The 22,076-nt window shown below is 38.7% G+C and overlaps 1 protein-coding gene across 2 annotated transcripts in view; it reads left to right on the top strand.

The window, feature by feature from the left end:
* Positions 1 to 22,076, top strand: part of ltbp1 (latent transforming growth factor beta binding protein 1) — a 122,029-nt gene that overhangs the window by 81,931 nt on the left and 18,022 nt on the right. For both annotated transcript variants that reach the window (XM_065245005.2, XM_065245006.2), the window contains 11 exons: positions 660 to 746; positions 3,262 to 3,381; positions 3,931 to 4,056; positions 7,985 to 8,104; positions 8,274 to 8,396; positions 9,763 to 9,885; positions 9,988 to 10,113; positions 11,913 to 12,041; positions 12,441 to 12,563; positions 12,680 to 12,811; positions 13,175 to 13,303. In XM_065245005.2, the coding sequence (XP_065101077.2) occupies positions 660 to 746; positions 3,262 to 3,381; positions 3,931 to 4,056; positions 7,985 to 8,104; positions 8,274 to 8,396; positions 9,763 to 9,885; positions 9,988 to 10,113; positions 11,913 to 12,041; positions 12,441 to 12,563; positions 12,680 to 12,811; positions 13,175 to 13,303 (1,338 nt within the window). The remainder of the gene's footprint in view (positions 1 to 659; positions 747 to 3,261; positions 3,382 to 3,930; positions 4,057 to 7,984; positions 8,105 to 8,273; positions 8,397 to 9,762; positions 9,886 to 9,987; positions 10,114 to 11,912; positions 12,042 to 12,440; positions 12,564 to 12,679; positions 12,812 to 13,174; positions 13,304 to 22,076) is intronic.

A 22,076-nucleotide genomic window follows, 5' to 3' on the forward strand; every position in this document is an offset into this window, starting at 1 on the left:
TCTACCAGTGTGTACTCAAAATTCATGTACTCTGTCTTCTTGTCCTTTTGTGAATTCTTGTTTTCTTTATACCTTTTCCCTGTCTAACTTTCTACCTCCATCATGTTTCCACTTCTTTACTCATCCCCCAAACCACCTTCTGTCTGTACCTGTCTCCCAGCAAACATTTGTCTACCTGTCTACCTTCTCTAAACACCTGCCCCTTTTAAAACTGGACCAGCTGTTTAACTGTCTCCTTCTAACACCAATCCATATGTCCACCTCCAAACATCTGTCACCGGTCTTGCATATCTCTCCTATCTGTCTCATCATCTGTCTACCCATTCCAATCATCCGACTGCTGAAAGCATGTACTATTTACTCACTGGATGTTTATACAGCCCTGAAGTATTTGTTTTTGACTGGCGCTATTAAAATTGAGATTTTGTTTTGTAAAAATCTGCAACAGTGGATTGAACCAACACATGCAGATTGTGACATTGATGGGCTGATGTGCCTCCAGATTTCTTTTGTTCTTACACAAGAAAGATGCATTGAAATCTTGACAATTGTTGTTAGCAGTTTTCATCTGTGACATGAAAGCAGGAAATGCTGAGCAGATTGTGAAACGTCTTACATGTCTTTCCTTTCTTTATTCCTCGTTGCTTGTCCTCCTTCAGAGGTGAGAGAGAAGGTGTCACCACCTGCTCCAGTCGCAATTCTGCCCTCTCATGCAAGTCAGGATATTTCGCCAACACAACTGGCAGGTAAGTCTCATCCATCCCTTCATCCACCAAACTATATGTCTCCCTCGGATTAATTGTTTTTGTTGTTGATTTTAAATTCAATATTTGTAGGCCAACCTCGATATTTAATTCCTATTAAATATCTGATTAAAAATATTTCAGCATGTTGTTCAAGGTTTTTGATGTAGAGTGTCTCATTGACAAGATTTTCCATCATGAATGACCAAATGCTTTGCCCGCTTCTGATGTAAATTTTCACCTTTCTATTTCATCACTGTTATATGAAAAGTGATATAGAGAGAACTCTGTTATGAATCTCTAAAGGGGTTAAGCATTTAGATATCTAAAAACAACTAATTAAGCGTTTGGTTCCAAATGCAATAAATCCAGTTTTACTACTTTCAATAAAAATATGTTTTCTATATCAAGAAAGTGACAAGATGAAAACCACTATTTTCATAAAAAAAATTCAAATCCATAATTTGATTTTTAAAGATTTATTATAAAAACAGATAATTTTTTCTGCAAAATGCAGAATTTAATCAATATATAAATGTGCAGTCATCTTTGCCATGTTATATTTATTAAGTTGACTAGTGGTATACACTGATAAAAAAAGAAACATTAATGGCATTATTCAAAACACTTTGTCATATAAAAAATATTGGGTCTCAGTCACTAAGCATGCGTACGCACAAATTTGATCGTAAAATGTGCGTAGATGTTTAAACTAACAAATCATGGTTCAACAAAAACTTTCATACTAAAATGTATTTTAATGTATGCAAAAACATAAGATCAACTTAGACCACACGTACGCAATAATCATGAACAAGGAAAAAGAAACCTATAATACATATCTGTGTTATATATTTTATATATTTTTTCTTTGTTCATGATTATTGTGTACGTGTGGTCTAAGTTGTTATTACGTTATTGCACACATTTAAAAGAAATTTTAGTATAAACGTTTGTTGATTCATGATTTGTTAGTTTAAATGTCCGAATGCATATTTTACGAACAAATTTGTGCGTACAGCGTACGTATAATTAGTGAATGAGACCAACTGTCATTGCTGCTGTCATCCTTGGGACGTCGTCGCTGAACTTTTTTGACAGCGATCAGCTGTAAAATGTTTCAGTCCTGCTCGATTTTTGTTGACTTATAGAGTAAAATAATTGAAAGTTTATATAAATTCCCTATGTTAGCATGACAGAAGCTTGATGCTGTCGTGTAAGAACAAGCAACAGACGTTTTTTTTCTTTGCCCGAGTGCCTTGTAAATTATTAGGTTTTGATGGCTTACGTTTCTTCCCCGCCAAAGAAAACCACAACAGGTTTATCAATACTATCAAAATAAATATTTCGGTTTTTGTTTGTTTGTTGATCACGAAGTACAAAGTAGATGAGGAAAATTATGATTCTGTGTGTATTTAAAGTGCTGCCCCTATTGATTACAATGCGTGTAATGGTGCGCTGTGATTTGTTGAGTGGATTTATTGCATTGAGCAGAGAAGGAGGACTGGTGTTTGTCACAATTTGGACAAAAGGGAGAAAAGATGACAGAATAACATGGCGGATATTGGATTTTGCGTAAAATTAAGAATTTACATTTAATACTGACTCGATACAATACTGATTTTGGTGGTAACCTTTTCTTTAAACGGCGTTTATCGCGCTTTGAAACAAAACTCTTAAAATACTCTATATTTTGAATATCGTCTATGATAAGCCTTTGAAAAAAAGCTTTGCTTTTTTTTAATTAGCTAAACTTAACAGTGGATAAAAGGAAAAGAAGCTATTTTGTGCTAATTGTTTATAAGCAGAGGCTATGTTCTTTTATTTAATATACTGTATGTTCACATATTCATAGAAGGAAATATTTTGAAGAAGTTTTGTAAAAAAGTTCAAAAATGCTGTCGGGAAAAGAGTTAACAGAAGGGACATGAACAGGATGTTGTTTTGTAAAACTTCATTAGATTTTTTAACCTCTTTGACCTTTTGCTGCTTTGCCCTTTAAAGTTTATTTTGGTTATTAATTTCCAGGAAGTGGTGAGCAGAGTGTTCCCTACTTTCAAGACAGGCTTCAAAAAGCAAGGGCCCAATTATGAAGTCGCAAAGTTATTTTAGTTCTTCTTCCAAGCAGATATTTGAATCCTCTCTCTTACACACACTCTATCTCTCTTCTTACTTTTTGGAAGTTGGCGTTATGTGGAAGTCCTCAGGGATCTTATCAGGATAACTGTTGACAGAAGCTTAATAAAAGTTATGTAATCCGCATTCTCCAGATAGATGTTTGCTTAAGCCGTTCTCTCTTTTCCTCAGAGAATGAAAGATTCACATCATAACAGTCCCTTTATAGCCAATAAACGTCTGCTTGTAATAAGTGATGCATTGTTTGAGTTATGTGTTTACGTATGTCTGTGTAGCTATTCATTTATTTGTCCATTATTTTTATTTAATGCATAACGTTTTGATAATGTGAAAATGCCCTTACTTTGTTTTGCTCTCTCTCTCTCTCTTTCTCTCACCTCAGAGGTTGACGAGTGTCACGTGAATCCCTATATTTGTGGTCCAGGACACTGTTATAACACGCATGACAGCTACGAATGCATCTGTGAAACTGGGTATATATCAGACAGCACCACGTGTGTAGGTGAGAAGTCAAAGGTTAAACTATTAGTGTTGACACTGACACTGTAGTTTTACAAAACAAGCTGGGCACTGGTCAACATAACTGGATGTCCTATTCAGTACACCTCTTTCTTGATGTTTTCCTTTAAACATAAGTAAATCAACCAAAAGTTTCCCCGAAACCCTGAAATAAAAGTAAAATCAATGTGTGAAACTTCAATGCCCCTCAATCTCAAAATTTGATTATAAGACTTAAGCCTGGATTTTACAGGCAGGGTCACATTTTAAGTTGTATGCCGAAGAAGTTTGTTCATAAGTGAATACAAAGTTTTGCATCAACCATCAATCCACATGCGCAGGATTGTGGGACATCATGGAGAGCAGAGGTTACATCAGTTCCCTTCAAAATCAGACCAGATGACGAACATCTTAATAGACTGGATGTTACATAAACATTTTATTCTGATGTGTCCTGTTGCCGTTCTACATTTGTACGATAAAAAGCAAAATTATTTAGCATTTTCCACTTTCATACAAAAGCCATTTATTTCTTATTCATTATTTTTGACAGATGTTGATGAGTGTGCAGTGACTCCAGGTTTGTGTGATAATGGTCACTGTCAGAACACTCCAGGCAGTTTCCAGTGTGCATGTGATCCTGGCTTCATGTCTAATGAGGAGGGCACCAGATGCTCGGGTAATTACAAGACTCCGCCACCCACACAAATTCATGTACACATACAAAGAGAAACAAAGTAAAGTCGGAAGTATAGTCTGTTTTTTTACATGTATGCGAATGTACGCGCATGCTCGAACGCACAGCCTTGCAAAGTAAAGTTAATTTGGCTCATACATGTACACAGACGTTTGACGCATGCGACAAAATCGCAATGTATCTCCTGGGCTACATACTGCATTCTCCTATAGGTGCATATGAGACCTACGTGTACTATATTTACATGTACACCAATAATGCGATTATTTTCAATAATCAGAGTAAGGACTTAATCGCAGTAAGATGTTTACATGACTGGGGCTTACCTCTTCACTCCTGTTTACATGCAGTTTTTATTTTCTGATTATTCACACATTGCCCGATGCAGAACACAAATAATTAACTCACATATGCTGTCCAGTGTTTTAATTTACTTGTGTTTAATGGCAAACATGTTCTTATGGACATATTTTGTTATTTTGTGCCCTGATGAAGACAGAAATATTATGCCAATGCCTCTGTAGGGGTTTCATACGTTGCTGTCATGTTATTTGAGCAGCTTCTGGATGAAGGCAGACTGCTGACAGCGAGTGGTGTTGACAAAGTTCAGGGAAAACTTCATAATGTCAAGTTTAAAATGAATTTGCGCTGAAGGTGCGTGACTAAAACACATGCGCACTTCATTTATTGTGGTATAGATGCGTTTAAAGCATTCACATGGACGCATACTGCGATTAAAAACTGCGTACGTCACCTCTTTTAATACGATTATAGTTACTGCGATTATTAGCTTAATCACATTATTGTGTATTGTGTTTACATGAGGTAAAGTAAAATCACAATATTTTTAAAATTCTATTGTAATTCCATTATGACGGTGCATGTAAACGTGGTCAATGTATGCAGGGTTTCAAAAATCTGTCACTTTTCTGATGACAAAAATTGGGACCCTTGGGTACGCGCCAAAAGTGGACCATACTTCGGCCTTAAAGGGAGAGTTCAGCCAAAAATAATAATAATGTCGTTAATAACTCACTCTCATGTTGTTCCAAACTCGTTATGCTGCGTTTACACCGACTGCGGAAGAGGCGTTTGGCGCGGCGCGGAAGAGCGTTGTGCGTGGTACGCGCGAATGGTGCTTTTTGTGCATTTTGCGTTCACACGAATTTGCGTCGAATTTGCGGCCTTTTACCAATCAGGAGTCTGCTTGCTGCTGTGGTGGCAGCCCTGCCCTCATTCAACCAACGCTTGATATTGTCCGTAAGCAGTCACCCGGAGCTATACGACACAAGTTGTTATTTTTATAGAGCAGTGGTTTTCAATCTTGTCCTAGGGGACCCACAGCTCTGCATATTTTGTATGTCTCCCTTAACTTACACACCCAGTTCTGTTCATGGATCTCTCCCTTAATGAGCTGATGATCTGAATCAGGTGTGTTAGATAAGGGAGACATGCAAGATGTGCAGAGCATTGGGTCCCCTAGGACAAGATTGAAAACCACTGCTATAGAGGAGACAGGAATAAAAAGGACCTCGCTTGGAAGAGTGTCAGTGAGGACATTGGGCAACCTGGTAAGTTGTAATACGCACTTCACTTTTGAGTCACGTGACGTTTATTGACCCACGCCGTTTATTTTCCCCCTAAAGTAAGGTTACCAAATACAAACTGGTAACTCTCTTGATAAATGCACAATCAACATCAGTCATCCGCATAGCACTTGCCCCTCCCACAAGAAGCGTCCCTCTGACGCGCGTCAAATGCTTGCTTTTCCGCACGTCTACTCCGCTCTACAAGCGCGAATGCATTCAAACTGTTCAAGCGGCAAACTAGGCGCGGTAGACGCATTTTTGACGCCTGAAACGCGGTTGGTGTAAACTGAGCCTAAGACCTGATGATGTTTTAGATTTCGTCGGAGAGCTTTCTGACCCTCCATTGAAAATCTATGTACGGTATACTGTCCATTTTCAGAAAGGTAATAAAAACATCATCAAAGTGGTCCATGTCACATGAGTGGGTCAGTTAGAATTTTGTTGAAGCATTGAAAATAAATTTTGGTCCAAAAATAACAAAAATTACAACTTTATTCAGCATTGTCTTCTCTTCCGGGTCTGTTGTGAACCGCGTGCACGAGACTGCATGTAAGACACTGCTGACGTGTTATCTGTTGTGCCCCAGTTTTTTTTTTTTTGCACCGAGGTTAGTTTACAGTCTGAGGGAGACACACGCTGTAAGTTAAAAAAAATGCACACGCAGGGAACTGTCCCTTAAGGATTCAGGAATAGGGTTCACAATGTTAGACATCTTTTCAGAGAATTTAAGTTTATTGTTTTAAAAGTTGAACTGTTAAAGTTGTTGCCTGTGGGACATGGGTTTAGGTCTGGCCTGTATCATGTTCACCGAAGCCACCACTGGGTTTGAGAGATCTGAATGGGCTCTTTAAATATCTAACCCTAATTTACATAGAAACAAGTTAAGTGACCTTAGTTTAGTGAATCGGTCCCTTTGTCCTTGCTGGCTGTGTCTCATTTCTCTTTGAATGCAAGAACCTGGCACTCACAACGTTTGGGCTATTTTTCCTCACGGGTCATTGCTGCACTTCTCCTCCACTCTACTGGATTTAATTTCGATCCAGACGGATCAGCACCCATACAAAGTCTGTTTTCGGTCTTAGACCGCAATGTGGTCGTCTAAATACAGACAGAGCTCTGTCTCTTTCTCAACTCCAAACACATCCTGTGTATGTGTGTGTCATTAGCTGGTTTTCGAGGTTAGCAGACGAGGTACAAACTGCCTCCCTGTGACACACTCTGAGGTTTGTGGAGGAAGGAGAGCAGTATTATTGTATCCTCAACCAAGTCACCCAAATACCTCAGCACTGCTGCCGCAGATGAGGAAATGTTGGAGTCGGAGAATCTGAGATATCCGGAACCTTCTGCCATGAGTCGCTTACTTCGTCTGTCTAAACCAATATGGCCAGTGCAGTGGTTACTTGGGAAATCTTTTTTTGTTTTGTTTTGTAATGATTTCCTATTTATGTGCCACCTTAATTTCGTAATCGTGATATGTGAAACTAGTATGGAATGCAGTGTGTCAACCCTTTAATGGAGCTGTTTGTTTGCTCAAAGTCTTTAAAAACAGATATTACTTCATTTCCAAGTTGTTTTGCTTCTTACTCATTGAGGATAATAACTTCAATTTGTACTGTATTTCTCATTGTGATGTAATTTTCAGTTGCTACATTGGGTTAGTTATCTTGCAAACAACCTTGAGGTTTTCTCTCTGTCTCTTTTGTTTACTTTTCAGATTTACAGTTGTGCAAAACCATTCATTACATGCTAAAAAGTTTTTCATTGAGCCGACAACAGTCGTGACAGCAGTAACTTGTTCTGGGATTAAATAACTGCTTCGATTTTAACGTAAAATCGTAAAACATTTTGTAAATGTGCGGTAGCTAGTGCAGCCGCCTGTCTGCGCATCGTAAACTTTTCTTCAAAAATCAGTTGTGGTAATAATTAGGTAATGTGTTTTCAAGATCTAAAAATGTAAGATATCCATTCAGAGTATCTTTAGCAGCAGTTGGAAGAAGCGATAAAGTGAAATGGATGGCATGGTGATGCCATCTATCATGGCATAGTAGACAGCAGCAAGGGTGGCTTTTTAAAGTTAAGATGTTTTTCTTTGTCTCGGTGTGGTGGAGAACAGATGTGCTTTCCACCACCTGAGTCAGTCATCTCTGTTCTTCTCTCAGTAGGACAACAATAACACCCATCCGTAAGAAGAGACCCTCTACTGTACAAAACCATAATACTTGACAGATACAGAAGCTTTGCGCCAAAAAAACAGGCTGGACAGATCATTTTCTCATAACATTGACCTTTTCTTTCTCTTTGTTTTCTCTCTTTCTTTGTAGATATTGATGAATGTCAGGATGGACGAATGTGCCCATCTGGTCTCTGTTCTAACACTCCGGGATCATTCTTTTGCTCTCCGTGTCCGGATGGATTCGAAGGAAAAAATGGCCAGTGTGTTGGTAAGACACAGAAATCCCCATCCAGTCAGAATCCACCAAACAGTTTGCTTGTGCTCGGAAAACATCTATTTGTTTGTGTTTTTATATGTGAAAATTTTAATGAATGAGAATGTGACCCACAGCAGTATCCCCTCTCAGAGGCATCATATGTGTGACCTTCTCTTTCCAGATATAAATGAATGCCTAGATGAAAATGTGTGTGCTCATGGCTACTGCAACAATCTAGAGGGCCATTTCGTCTGCACGTGTGATAAAGGTTTCGCTCTCAGTTTGGACGGCAAAGCCTGCACAGGTATCATACTTTCTCTGTTTGTCATCATTTGTATGTTTAGAGGATTTTGGCTGTTATTGTATGAGAGACTGTAAAAGCCACATCCACAGCATGTTTCCAATGCAACACGCTGTCAGTGAGGCTGTTTACACTTGGCATTAACATGTGTTTTCGTCGATCGGATCACAAGTGGACGACGTTAATGCCAGGTGTAAACGGTGTTCAAAACGTTTTGAACGCGTCCACTTTCGACCACTTTTAACCACATCCAGAGGTAGTCGAAACCACTTTCGATCGGATCGCTTTGGAGTTGCGGAACGCAAATGTGGTTGAATGTGTTCGAACAGCCACACGCGACCGCTTTCTCTCCGCCCATTTATCTAATCTGAGGTATTAAACACAAGTTTTACGTCTTTTTTTGACTTCTGCCGTGAACATACGGTGAACAGCGCTATTTTTAGCCTTTCATTGATAAAACTACTGCGGGTGTTCTCCGTAGTTTCGTTTTGAAAGCGTGAAAGTTGCGCGATCCTATTTCATCAATTGCGCTGAAATTTCAGAGAAAGCTCCAACATAAAAACATACAAAACACTATGCAGCATGTATACTTGCTAAACAAGCAGCGGACATAATATTAGTTTTCGTCCATATAAACTCATAATTACTCCCGCTCGCGTTTGAATGACAGCAGAGAGACTCGCTCACCGTCTCACAGACCACCCCCTCAAAGTATTCAGGACAGAAGCGGTCGAAAGTGGACAAAAGAGACGGATTTAAATACCAGGTGTAAACGTAATGTGTCTCTCTCGTCCACTTGTGATCCGATCGATGAAAACACATCTTAATACCAAGTGTAAACAGCCCCAGTGTGAACAGGGCTGTAGAAGTCTCAATGCAATCCAAGGGCAAATCATAACTATTAAATTGTTATAAATGGCTTGATGTGGCTAATTTGCATAAATGTATACAGGGGTGGGGCTACATTATTTCTTTTTCAAATAATCTCACGTTTTTGTAAAGTTCACTTTAAGGGAATACATGCAAATTAGCAACCTTGTGAAGTAGATACAAATTTCTGTAAGCCCTTTATCATGTTTTTATGGTTTGTTTTTCTACATCTTGTTGAAAGTTTGAAGACTGGATATTGCTTAACCTTTTACATAGTTTGACACTGTGCACCCCCTCATTGTTTTGTTCCAATGATGTCAAACAACTATTTAAAAAAAAAAACGCAACTGAACAGACTGCAACTCTCTCTCTCTCTCTCTCTCTCTCTCTCTCTCTCTCTCTCTCTCTCTCTCTCTCTCTCTCTCTCTCTCTCTCTCTCTCTCTCTCTCTCTCTCTCTCTCTCTCTCTCTCTCTCTCTCTCTCTCTCTGTGTGTCACAGACATTGATGAATGCCAGGATGATAGCATTTGTATCCAAGGTCACTGTCAGAACACAGAGGGGTCGTTCATCTGTAAATGTGAGCCAGGCTTTACACTTTCCTCCACAGAAGACCAGTGTGACGGTACGAGAGTGCACCTGTGTGTCTGATTTGTTATTATATATTCACCATTACTGCTGTTACTGGCGTATGATATCTGATATTGAAGTATTGTTATGTTTATAGATGTGAATGAGTGTTTGGAGTTACAACAGAGTTGTGACGGCGTGGGCAGCTGTGTTAATATATTTGGCTCATATCAGTGCAACTGTCAAGAGGGATATCGACAAGTAAACGGAACCAGCTGCCAGGGTGAGACATACATTTGCATACTAGGGCTGTCACAATGATTAAATAATCGATTGTTTGACCTTATCGCGATGAATTTTAGATCACCGCAATGATTGCACATCTCTTTAAAAACACAAGGGGGAGCTGGAGCGCCTGTGTAAACGAAACAGTATAAGATGGCGCTCCTTAACTGATACATTTCAAAGCCTTTCAATTAGGGCTGGAACGACGCGTCGACGTAGTCGATTACGTCGATTACGTAATTACGTCGATTTGCCGGAAATGCGTCGATGCGTCGCACTGTTTACATTTTGAAATGAAGGCGGCTTCAGCTCCGACCGGGTGATACAAGTGTTATACCAAACAGACAGAACGCGATCAAAAGTGTGGGAATACTTTAAGCAGAGACCAAATAAAACACATACTGTGTAAAACTGAAATGGCATACCACAGCAGCGCAACACCTGTGTATGATCATCTTAAAAGAAGAAAACCTGGAGCTCTCCGACCTCAAAATGACGAGACGTCAGCGTAAGAATTTGAACTATTACAGTAAGTTTTTATACTTACTCTATAAACAATAGAATCAATACATATTGTGCTTAATACAGCTGCGTTTACATCTTCGTTTAATACGAGCTGCGAGACGCCTGACAGACGTGACATTGCATCGCTTCTGGGCAGTATGTTGAAACAGTAAATAAAGAGCAGGACATGTTTTTATATTAAGAAGTTATGAAATAAGTTACTGTCACATTGAGAACTGATAGGCATGTGCCCGCGTGCACTGAAAGCCAGCTGGCAGTGCGGAGTTCCCAATGAACGTCTTTTTTGCGAATATGTGCGCAGATATTACAGAAGCTCGTCTTGTAAGGTATTCCTGACATGCGTTTATTTAAAGTAACAGCGGCGTAAACGCTGTTTATAAAATATTAGAAGATCATACTAACTGAACTTGTTTTTTACCCGGAACTTAAGAAAAGTTAAATGTTAAAGTTAAATGAGAATGCAGTACTACTAATAGTAATAATATTAACAGTAATAATATAACCATTACATCTTATATAAGGGTTCATGAATCACAATGAACTTATTTTTACTTCAGTCTGAACTAATGCTGAGTTAATGCATGTACTAATCATAAACTAGTGTTTAAAATATTAATATATGCCTATTTTATTGTTTAAGGTGAATAATGCCTCTTTTAAAGTGGCACTGCCACTTTATTTTTCATGTTGAAAATTTTGGTTTGTGTGTTTGTTTAATTAAGAAAATGCTTAAATAAAATGTTGGCGTTAATGGCAGATGTTACATTTATTATTTGTTGGGGAATTATATGTATAAAAAAATCATTAGACTATTCGATTAATCGAAAAAATAATCGATAGATTAATCGGTTGAAAAAATAGTCGATAGTTGCAGCTCTACTTTCAATACAGTGGAAAAACACTGCATTTAAAGAAATGCTGCAAAACTTTGAGAAGTAGTACGAACTGCCAGGTAAAACATATTTCCAAAACAACAATTCCAAATTTAGGGAAGTGAAGGATGGAATTGATTTTTTGCCACAACTACAGTCTGCAGACATGTGGTCCAGTACTTATACGACCTTAGTAGGATTGGCTACTATTTAAGGCCCGTTCTGTAAACGGTCAGTGTTACAACTAACCCAATTTTAGTTTTTCCCTATATGTTTCTATGGCAAAAACAAAATAGGTAGATGACAAGCCTTTAATTAAAGAGGATATCTAACAGAAATGTTTTCTTTTTTGCGTTTCAACTAAATGTTATTGACCCTAATATTTCCCTTTTTCTTGTAGATGTTGATGAGTGCGAAGAAGACACACAGCTGTGCTTCCCGAATGGAGAGTGTTTGAACACCGAGGGTTCATTCCTGTGTGTGTGTGATGCTGGCTTTGTATCCACACGTGATCCAGCGGGCTGTGAAGGTACGTGCACGCTCACGTGCCCATCTCAAGTGCTTATTCTTTCATCGATGCCTCCCGCTGCGATTTGTCCCCATTCTCAGTAGTGCTATGCGGATGTTTACGCAAAATTAATCTGTTGCTGTGTTGAAAAGCCCCAGTCTTTGGCAGCACAATAGAGAATGAGTGAAAGCAAGGGATTTTGTGTCTGATGGCTTTCGCATACGAGCCAATGTTATTTTTCCTCTGGTGGGACATGTACACGCTCCCAGAGCCCAGTGCGGTACCAGAAATGTTTTAAATGCCCCATCCAGCAGTAAAACCGAAAAAAAGGGAAACATTTGAGCTGAATGTCTAGACTAAAATAGAATATAATATTTTGAAATGACCCACTGTTCTAAATGTGTGTGCATGCTTTTTCAGATGTAGATGAATGCATAGATGAGACCAGGTGTGTAAATGGTACCTGTTCAAACACGGATGGATCGTATCTATGCCAATGTAAAGGAGGCTACCGCTTGGACCCAACCAGACAGGCGTGCCAGGGTAAAATCTAGAATACAAATCATTTTGCTACTGATATCTCTCTACTCCCATGAGCTTTTAGGTGATTGGAAAATTAGCATGGCATGTGATGATTTGTTTGTTGTGCTGTCTGTCAGATATTGATGAGTGTGCTGAACTGGGCACGTCTATTTGTGGGGCATGGGATTGCCAAAACACACCGGGCTCTTACCGATGTGAGGCGAATTGTCCCCCCGGCCATTCCAAAGGCGACTACGGCACCTGCAATGGTGAGGGCACTGCTTACCGCCAGCTTTTACCATGATGTCATTTGAGTGTCGCACTGCAAATCTACATTCTGATCTTCTGTCTCATGTGACCTCATGTAGCTAATTTAAATATTAGCTAATTAACACAAATTATCTACTTCATATATGCAATTGATGATCATTCATGCATTCATTCATCTACAGGATGTTAGTATTTACAGCACACACACAGCACTAAAGTATCACACTTTCTCTAATTCTCCTGTCTCTCTCTCTCTCTCTCTCTCTCTCTCTCTCTATCTATCTATCTATCTATCTATCTATCTATCTATCTATCTATCTATCTATCTATCTCTATCTCTCCCACTCGCTCTCTCGCTCTAGATGTGGATGAGTGTTCTCTGAATGAGAATACCTGTGGAAGTCATGGTGTATGTCAGAATACAATTGGCTCCTTCAGCTGCCAGTGTGATCCAGGATTTAAGAGCTCTCAGGATGGGCAGGGCTGTGTGGGTACGTGTTTTTTCCCAGTTTTTGCTTTTTAAAGACTGTTTCCTTCTACCCTTGAAAAGTATTATTACAGACATAATTCACAAGTTAAACTTGACAACTTAACTGTTGTTGTTAAACTTCAATCAGGGTTAACATTCACATGGTAATGTCCTATGAATTATTGAGATGAACAATGAACAGTATGTTTTTCAGCATTCATTAATCTTATTGTTAATTTTTAGTTTCTTTGCTTACCTGGTAGAATATGGCGCTAGCAACCCACCATGACATTGTTTGAGATGTCTTTGTTATGACAACTTGACATTAACCAATACATTATAACTTGTCATGACAACTTGACATTACCAAGGCAACATAACTGGCCACTTTTTACCAGTGATACAAATTGAATTTGTCATTAAAATGTCATTAAGTGTTAATACTCTGTCATATAGTTTTATAACAGCGTCATAAATATTTTTCTTGACCTCAACTGCAGTGGTACAAATATAATTTGTCTTTAAAATGTCATTAAGTGTGAATACTCTGTAAAATAGTTTTATAACATTGTCATGAATATTTTTCAGTTCATAATTTCCTCAGTTCAAGTTTCCTCAATGTGTTTAATAAATAAAATCAATCATCTAATAATTAAAATTGATAAAATTGTAATATATTGCATTTGGAGACTGAATCACCTTAAATTAAATGAAAACAGTACAATAATGGTTTAAGCCATGCAGTGTTGGTTCCATATCACTGGAAAAACCAGGGTTTCCGCGGGGTTGTAAAAAGTAGTAAAAGGTAGTAAATTAAATTATGCCAAATTAAGGCCAGTAAAAAGTAGTAAAAAGTAGTAAGCGTCTTCTGACGAGGTAGTAAATTTTCGATTGCCTTTTGTAATGTTATGATGCCTGGAAATTAGTTCAAATCACCTGCATATCTGGGCAAATAATCAAAGATCTTTCGTCTCTGGGATGTGATCAAAGCCTGGAGTGGAGCCAAATCACGTTCCTCTCTCCGCTGTAAGCGTTATCACTACGGACCGGATCCACTCCGGGTTTTCTGACTGTATCACGTTAAGCTGAGGTAAAACTTTATTTCAGCTAGCATGGTCAAACTTATAATGCAGGAAGGCTCCGATGTTTTGAAGATCGATAAAGGTGTAAAAGAAGATTGACTTGGCTTAGCGAAATGATGAAGATTGGCAAGCCTTTCAGTTCGTGGGCTAAGAAAACAGGTAATTGTGTGTCTTTGCACAGTATGACTAACGTAAGGGGTCCTCTATTTTGGGGGTAAATGATTTCTCACGTTACTGATCATCCGCGGCACGCTTTTTAATGCTATGCTGATATAGCCAGTGGCTGGTACAACGGGTTTGTTTAACTCGTGGGTAACTTCATGTGGCGCCACAACAACCAAAAGGCAGATGACATCCAAATCCTGTGAGAGCGATTCGAGGAATCATAAGAGGAGACTGCTTCCGAAATGCTCTTGCGGGACTTTGATGTCATCCACCTGTCGGTTCTTGCAGTTGCATTTGCGTGTGGGCACAAAAACGTAACATTTGTACATATATTTAAGCACAGCAGTTTAAAAACAAGTGATTTTAAGCCATTCAAACACAAATAACAGTGCGTCCGCTGTTTCTGTGTCAGAGGAGCATGCTAGCCGCGCATTCGTTTCTCATTGAGCTTGTGTTGTACGTATTTTTGCCGCTTTATTGGCCTTAAATAACACATATGCCTCTAAAATCCCGTCTTTGCAAATATCCTCATATAAACACGACCATTTAGGTCTTAAAAGAAAGTAAACAGCAGAAACATTGCGCATAAACTAGCACATCAGCGCTGCCTCTATTGTAACATAATAATTTGTTGATAAATGTACAGTCATTCAATTAACAACTGTCACTATGGTTACAGACATCCTGTGCGAATTCTACACGAGTTTGACTCGAGTTACTCGTTCATACATAACGTTTCTGTATTAGTGGTGTGACTGTAAACTGTTGTGTGAACAGAACAGACCCTGGATTATTTGTTTATGTTTACTGAATAATATGATATGAAAAAGTTGTATTTGTTCACATTAGTAAATGCATTATATAACATAAACAAACAATGAAAAATATAGAGTATATAATCATTAATTAATTCTTGTTTATGTCATTACAGTAATTGACGGTGGTTCATGGTGCATTCACTAATGTTAACAGTTTCAACTTTGATTAAAAAATTATTAGTACAAGCTAAAATAAATACATTTACAATTAATAAATAATTAATAAAAGATTCATTAAAGGTGGTGATATTCATGTTTTCTTTTTATACAGTATAGTGAGTTATTTATGTTTCGCATTAATCTGAAATGCCCTGCAAACTACAGCTACCTGTATGCCACATGAGACTTCAATATGGAATTTATGGCAAAAAAAATCTCCCCTTAAAATGCTATTGGTCTCGCCTACATAAAGTGTTAGGTAAAGGAATATGACTTGGTCTGAAAAATATTTCAGTCAGAAGAATTTTTTTCACTTTAATTCTTTTTTGTATGTTATATATGTCAAAATCTGTGTAAATAATAGAAAGGTCGCTGATTAACACTTGCAATTCAGTGTCGTGATGGTTTTAAAAAATATTCTGAAGGTAGTAAAAAAGGTAGTAAAAAGTAGTAAATTTAACTTAAGGATTTCTGTATAAACCCTGAAAACAGTTAATTACATTTAAATTAATTAAATGTTTTGTTCGTTTTTTCTTCTATGTCAGAACATTTAAGAATCCTATGTGTGAAGAAGAACAAGTTCTGTTAGTTGTCAGTTTTTTATATATTGTGCACATACATAAAGTTGAGTATAATCTTTTGACATGTCTGTTGCATTTTGTTAAGGTATTTAAAATTATTTGACATAGTATTAACACTTAATGACATTTAAATGACAGTTTAATGTAATGTTAACCCATAAAGCTATGTATTTTATTAATAATAATTCATATTTATGACAGAGTTATGACAAGTTATGATGTATTGGTTTATGTCAAGTTGTCATAACAAAGACATTTCAAACAATGTCATCTTTTAATAAAAAATGACATAATTGAACAAATGACACTTAGGGCTCTATTTTAACTATCTAAGTGCATTGTCTAAAGCGCACAGCGCAACGTCTAATAAAAAATGGTTTGTGCGCAGAGCGCATGGTCGAAAAGGGTTGGTCGTATATTTTAAATGAGTAATGGGAGTGTTTTGGGTGTAACGTACAATAAACCAATGAGAGTCTCAGGTCTCATCCGTTTTAAAAGCCAGTTGCGCTGGCGCTATGTCTAATCCCTATTTAGATGACAGACTTTGTAAACTGATAAACTAAGCAGAGGAAGAAGATCCCCAGTTTAAGATTAATGATAAATAATTGTGTTATTTTTCAGTTGTATTGAAATTATTTTTTTATTAAAACCTTTAAAACCTTAGTCATGGTAGTAAAAAAGCAAGCTTTTAATTGCTTTAAATGTATGGCTATCCAATATTATAAAAAAATAATTTACAAGTATGTAAGAAAAGGTTTGTACTTTAAAAATACTTGTATTTGTAACAAACAGGAGATAAAAAAATTACAAACGGCTCTCCGCACGTTTCAGCACTGAGTTTTTTTTAAGCATTACTTAAAAATGTTTCTAATCTCACCATATCCACAGGTACAAAGGAGTCATCATATACAATAAATCCGTGAGGTAGCATTTAAAAAAAAACATTCAAAAACAGATGCATTTGTTTAAAGCAAAGCATTTATTTAATTATCAGGCTGCAGGTGAAGCAGCTCTTTGCGCCTTCTAACGTCTCATAATCGGTCCTCATTTATGTCCAAGAGACTCAATAATAATCTTACATTCAATCCTTTAATCTTTCATATTTAAAAGCGTTTTTGTGCTTCTGCGCATTAATGTATGTGATAAGCAAACCCGTGTTGTCGTCCCGTTTATAGGCGCATATTACTAACCCGCTCTTTAAATAACGAAAAACATATTGCACCATTGACTTTAGACTTTAGACCAGGTTTTTGTGTGTTCAATGGCTTAGTCTATTTTAGTTGACTCAAAATAGCAACGCGCCAACAATGCACCTGAACACACCTCGTTTTCAGACCAGAACGCCCATGGGCGTAAAAGAGGGAGCAAATGCATTTGCTATTTAAACAACGTGGCGCTTAACGTGAAAATGATCATTGCGCAGGGTAGAAACTAGCAAAAGACACTTGCGTCGCGCATTGCGCTGCATTGCGCCGGGTGTAAGATAGAGCCCTTAATGACAGTTGTCATAAATGAAATAAAATCCCCTTCATGTTCATGACACAGATCATGTCATGATTATGAAGGTGTCATGTCAGTCCTATGAACACCTTTTCAGGTAAAGTGGTACCGTTTTTCCTACTGAGACAATTAGAATCTCCAAACCACACTAGAAATATTCTACTTGACTTGGGGGCAAACAGTTACTGTAACTAATAGATGTGTGGCCTGGACTGTTTGTAAAGCTCTCATGCTGGCTGGCAGGTTAACCAGAGCTAGATTTTAAACAGAGCTCAGCACTTTCACAGGTTTTTTGCCACATCCTCTCAGACAGCATAAAAAAGATGGCAACCACTTTTCTAAAGCCATGATTGATGCTAGTGTTTAGTTTCATCCAGTCTGAAGGTGGACGGCGCAGACCCCAGTAATGTTTAAAACATTGAGACCAGGGTTAAACACATCAGTGGCCCTATACACACACACAGAGAGGCATTAATACACAGAGCACAGCTCACACAGTCAGGTACCATAAAAGTGATGAATCCTCATGGATTTTTGTGCCCTAGTATTTAGGAGCCTGGAGTGGTCTATTTCATTTTTTGTCACTGTGTAGCCTTCTAATAGAAAGTGTAAAAACAAGAAACAGAAAGTGTGAAGATTAATTAAACAGCTTTCATGTACTTTATTTTTATGGTTTTAATGCATTTGGCAGATGCTTTATCCGAAGTGACTTACTACGCATTGAAGCTACATATGCATGGGAAATGGAACCCATGACGGTGGCATTGCTAGATGAGTTACAGTACACTAACAAACCGTCACACACACACACACACACACACACACACACACGCACACACACACATTCTGGTTTCCATGTTTTGTGGGGACATTCCATAGACGTAATGTATTTTATACCACACAAACTTTATATTCTATTCCCCTTACCTACCCCAATCCCTAACCCCAACCATCACACAAAACTTTCTGATACTTCACACTCTCAATAAACATCATTCTGTTTGATTTATAAGCATGTTTCCTCATGGGGACATCAAAATGTCCCCACAAGGTCACAAAAACACTGGTATTCCTATCTTTATGGGGACAATTGGTCCCCACAACGTGATAATTACCAGGTACACACACACACACACACACACACACACACACACACACACACACATACACACACTTACTTTTATTCTGATCAGATGTTGTTTCTTCTCTCGGCTTATGTAACTATCCACAAAATTCTCTAAACATTGGTTTTGATTTCCCACACCAGAAACACATGCCACCCCACACACATTAATACACGTAGACCATGACTTTTTCATCCTTTTTTTCTTTCGTTTCCTGCTTTCAGCTATTATTCCCCTCCTTATTTACACCCATCACCAGTTCACATCCTTATCCCTCTGGCCAATCAGACAACATGTGGACAGTTCTAATGGCATCCATTAACAAGCTTGTCGCTGTTGTTTCGGACAAAAACTCATACTAACATGACAGATAGAATATTTATCACTTCCGTTACAATTATACTGGAAATGTTGGGAAAGAGAGAGGAAATTGGGATCAGATTCGAACCTGGGTTTATTCCAATATGTAATGCATTAGGCCCTGCTTTCGACTGTTTTATAAAAGAGTTCTTGTAAATGTTTAGCTTTCTTTGCCACTATGCAGGAGATGTAGAGCAGACAGATCTTAGATCAGACATGAGATACATCACAGATCTGTTGACTTCATCCCTTTGTGAAAATCAGCTTCAGCCCTCCTGTGCTTGTACTGTGTTGCAATGAACCAAAAGAATAACAGCTAAGCCCTTTACAGAGGCCAGACGTCTAAACTTCTTGTGTACTTGAGAAAACAAAGGCATTAAAGCGTTACGGATAAGCCAAACAGAATTCATTTCTGATACCGTAAGTTGTTTCCAACTGTGCTGTCGGAATCTTTATAAACTGAACCCTCTTTCACCTACACAAGCTTATATACACAATGAATGTAAAGATGATTTAAAGATGTTTAAAACCTGAAGTATTTTTTGGAATGCACAAAAAGCCACCAGTGTATACGAGCTCTTATGATACTGTATCTGTATTATACATCATTCTTCTGGCACAGACGTCCTTTCTCAACTTTTACGATTCTCATGTGGCACAGCACCCACAGTGCTGTCGACTCCAGACGAGCGTTTAACACTTACGGGCTTATTGACGGCCTGGCCCACCATCACTGAAGTGGGTCTGAAATGGGTCTGCCTGGATGGCTCCATTAGAGCATTTGGAGTCTACTGCACACAAAGGCTCTCCACAAAAGTTGATTTATTGCATCTTTTGTATGTGGTGCGGTGAGATGATTGATAAAAGCAAAAAGAATGAGAGTCACAGATGTGTGAAGCAGTAAGGAGGAAAAGAGAGAGGGAATGGACTGGAAAGAAGGAGAGAGCCTTGTTCCAGGAAGCAGACACTTGCATTATAGTGCTTCTTTGGTCTCCATAAATTCAAACTGTCAAAGGCAGTCGGGAGAAGAATGGTGCCGGTTTATTTACTGAAGTCAATTGTGCACGCAGTTTGTCACTGTTTTAGGAAATCACAATAAGTCACTTTTTATCGATAAGGAACATTAAAGGTGCCGTAATTGATGTTAGCTTTTACGCAAATAAGAACAGATTAAAGGCCCTGTCACACCAGGGAAGATAATGATAAGTGTAACCATAAAGTTTTTGCTTAGAGTTAAAAGGAAAAACTCTTTGGGCCCTATCTTGCACCCAGCGCAATTGACTTTGTCAGTGACGCATCTATCATTCGTATTTTGCACTGGCGCACAGCGGGTTTTTCCCTCCACAGACGCACGTCAGCAAACTAGGGAATGAACTTGCGCTCCCTGGGCGGTTCAGCGCAAAAAAAGAGGCAAACCATCCCTGATGCTATTTTGCAGTTTCAAAAAACAATTGCGCCACTGACCAGAAAAAAAAAAGTTTAAAGTCAGTGGCGCGTTGCGCGTTGTTCATTATGCTATTTTAAGGGCGCATGCTTGACCATAATGTATAGCGTGCACAATGCGCATACACTTTGCATCTAATCTACACAGATGCAACAGTTATTTTTGCAAATCATAAATTGTTACAATAAAAAAATATTAATACACGAGATAAGGGGAATCATAGTGGTGAGCATTGTGGTGATAGTTTTTATTTATTGTGTGGCTGCGTTAAAAAATTCTCATGCAAATAACGATTAAAATATTTTCATACGTTTGTTGTGTGGCTGTATTACGTTTATTTTATGTAAATAATAATTAAAATGTTTTCACAAGAAACCCTAATGTATATGAACTTGATTTGTAAGAGTACTTTGGGGTTGGACCTTGCTTGCGTTTCTTGGGTCCGATTTCAAAGCCCCCAAACCCTTTCAGCGGTGAGGGTGGACGCAGCGATGTCCTCTGCTGGCGTCAGGTCATGTGTGGAGGCAGATCCACCTCCCGTTACACGGCGTTCCTGATTTATGCTGGCAAGCTTGGGATTCCCCCGTCTCCTGACATCATTGTAGCGCTTAGCGCAACAATGGGGATGCCAGCTGATGAGACAATTGTGGCTATTTCCTCTCACGCCTGTTTAACCTACGCTGATTTGGGTGGGTTTCTCCTATCCCCATACAAAACAACTTCTCTGTCTTTGACTGCTCTTACAAGAACGTCGGTCTCCTCGGCTGTAAACCGCTCCTGGCGTGCGCCTTGTAAATCCGTCATAATAATAGCAACCCGCCATGGAACTTGCGCCCTTGCGTTTAAAGGGAATGTTGGATGGCGTTCTGATTGGTTTATTTGACGTTACGCCCAAACCACACCTATGAATAATGAACCTACTTCAGACCAACCCCTTATTGATTTGCGCCCGGCGCAATAGTTATTTCTCCCGCCGGGAAAATAGCAACAGCCCCCAAGATCCGCCCACAAACTCATTTGCGCGTTGCGCTTCGCACTTGCGTTTCAGATCGTTAAAATAGGGCCCTTTAACTTTAAAAAGTGAAAGCTATTTTCACTTTTTTTTGAGAATAGGCTCATTTTTCTAGGGATGTCCAGATCCTATCACGTGATTGGAAATCGGGCCTGATCACGTGGTTTCAGACTCGATCGGAATCGGATGTTACCTCCCGATCAGGACTCAGATACATATGCAGGGTTTAAATTGAGCCAGGGCCGTCCGGGGCTAAGCCCCGGCACATAGGCTGAAGGTCTCGCTCTGCTTCGCGACAGTGTACGTGCTGGTGCATGTGAACTGACAAGAAGCGAATAATGACGTGTTTTCATTCATTGACTTTATGCTTGTGAGTGCAGGGCACCCACTAAACAAACGGATTGCGCGAGTGAGTTTTTAGCGCTCATTTAAAGCGCCGTGCAGCACCGCGTCGAGTCGCGTCAAGGACAACTCGGAGGTATCGTACACCGGAAGTGCACATTAAATAGCGCAAGCTAAGTTAGATAGCTTCTACTTCTTTTCTGTTCAC

The sequence above is a fragment of the Paramisgurnus dabryanus genome, chromosome 17 (assembly GCF_030506205.2).
Source record: "Paramisgurnus dabryanus chromosome 17, PD_genome_1.1, whole genome shotgun sequence".
In the NCBI taxonomy this organism is placed as follows: Eukaryota; Metazoa; Chordata; class Actinopteri; order Cypriniformes; family Cobitidae; genus Paramisgurnus; species Paramisgurnus dabryanus.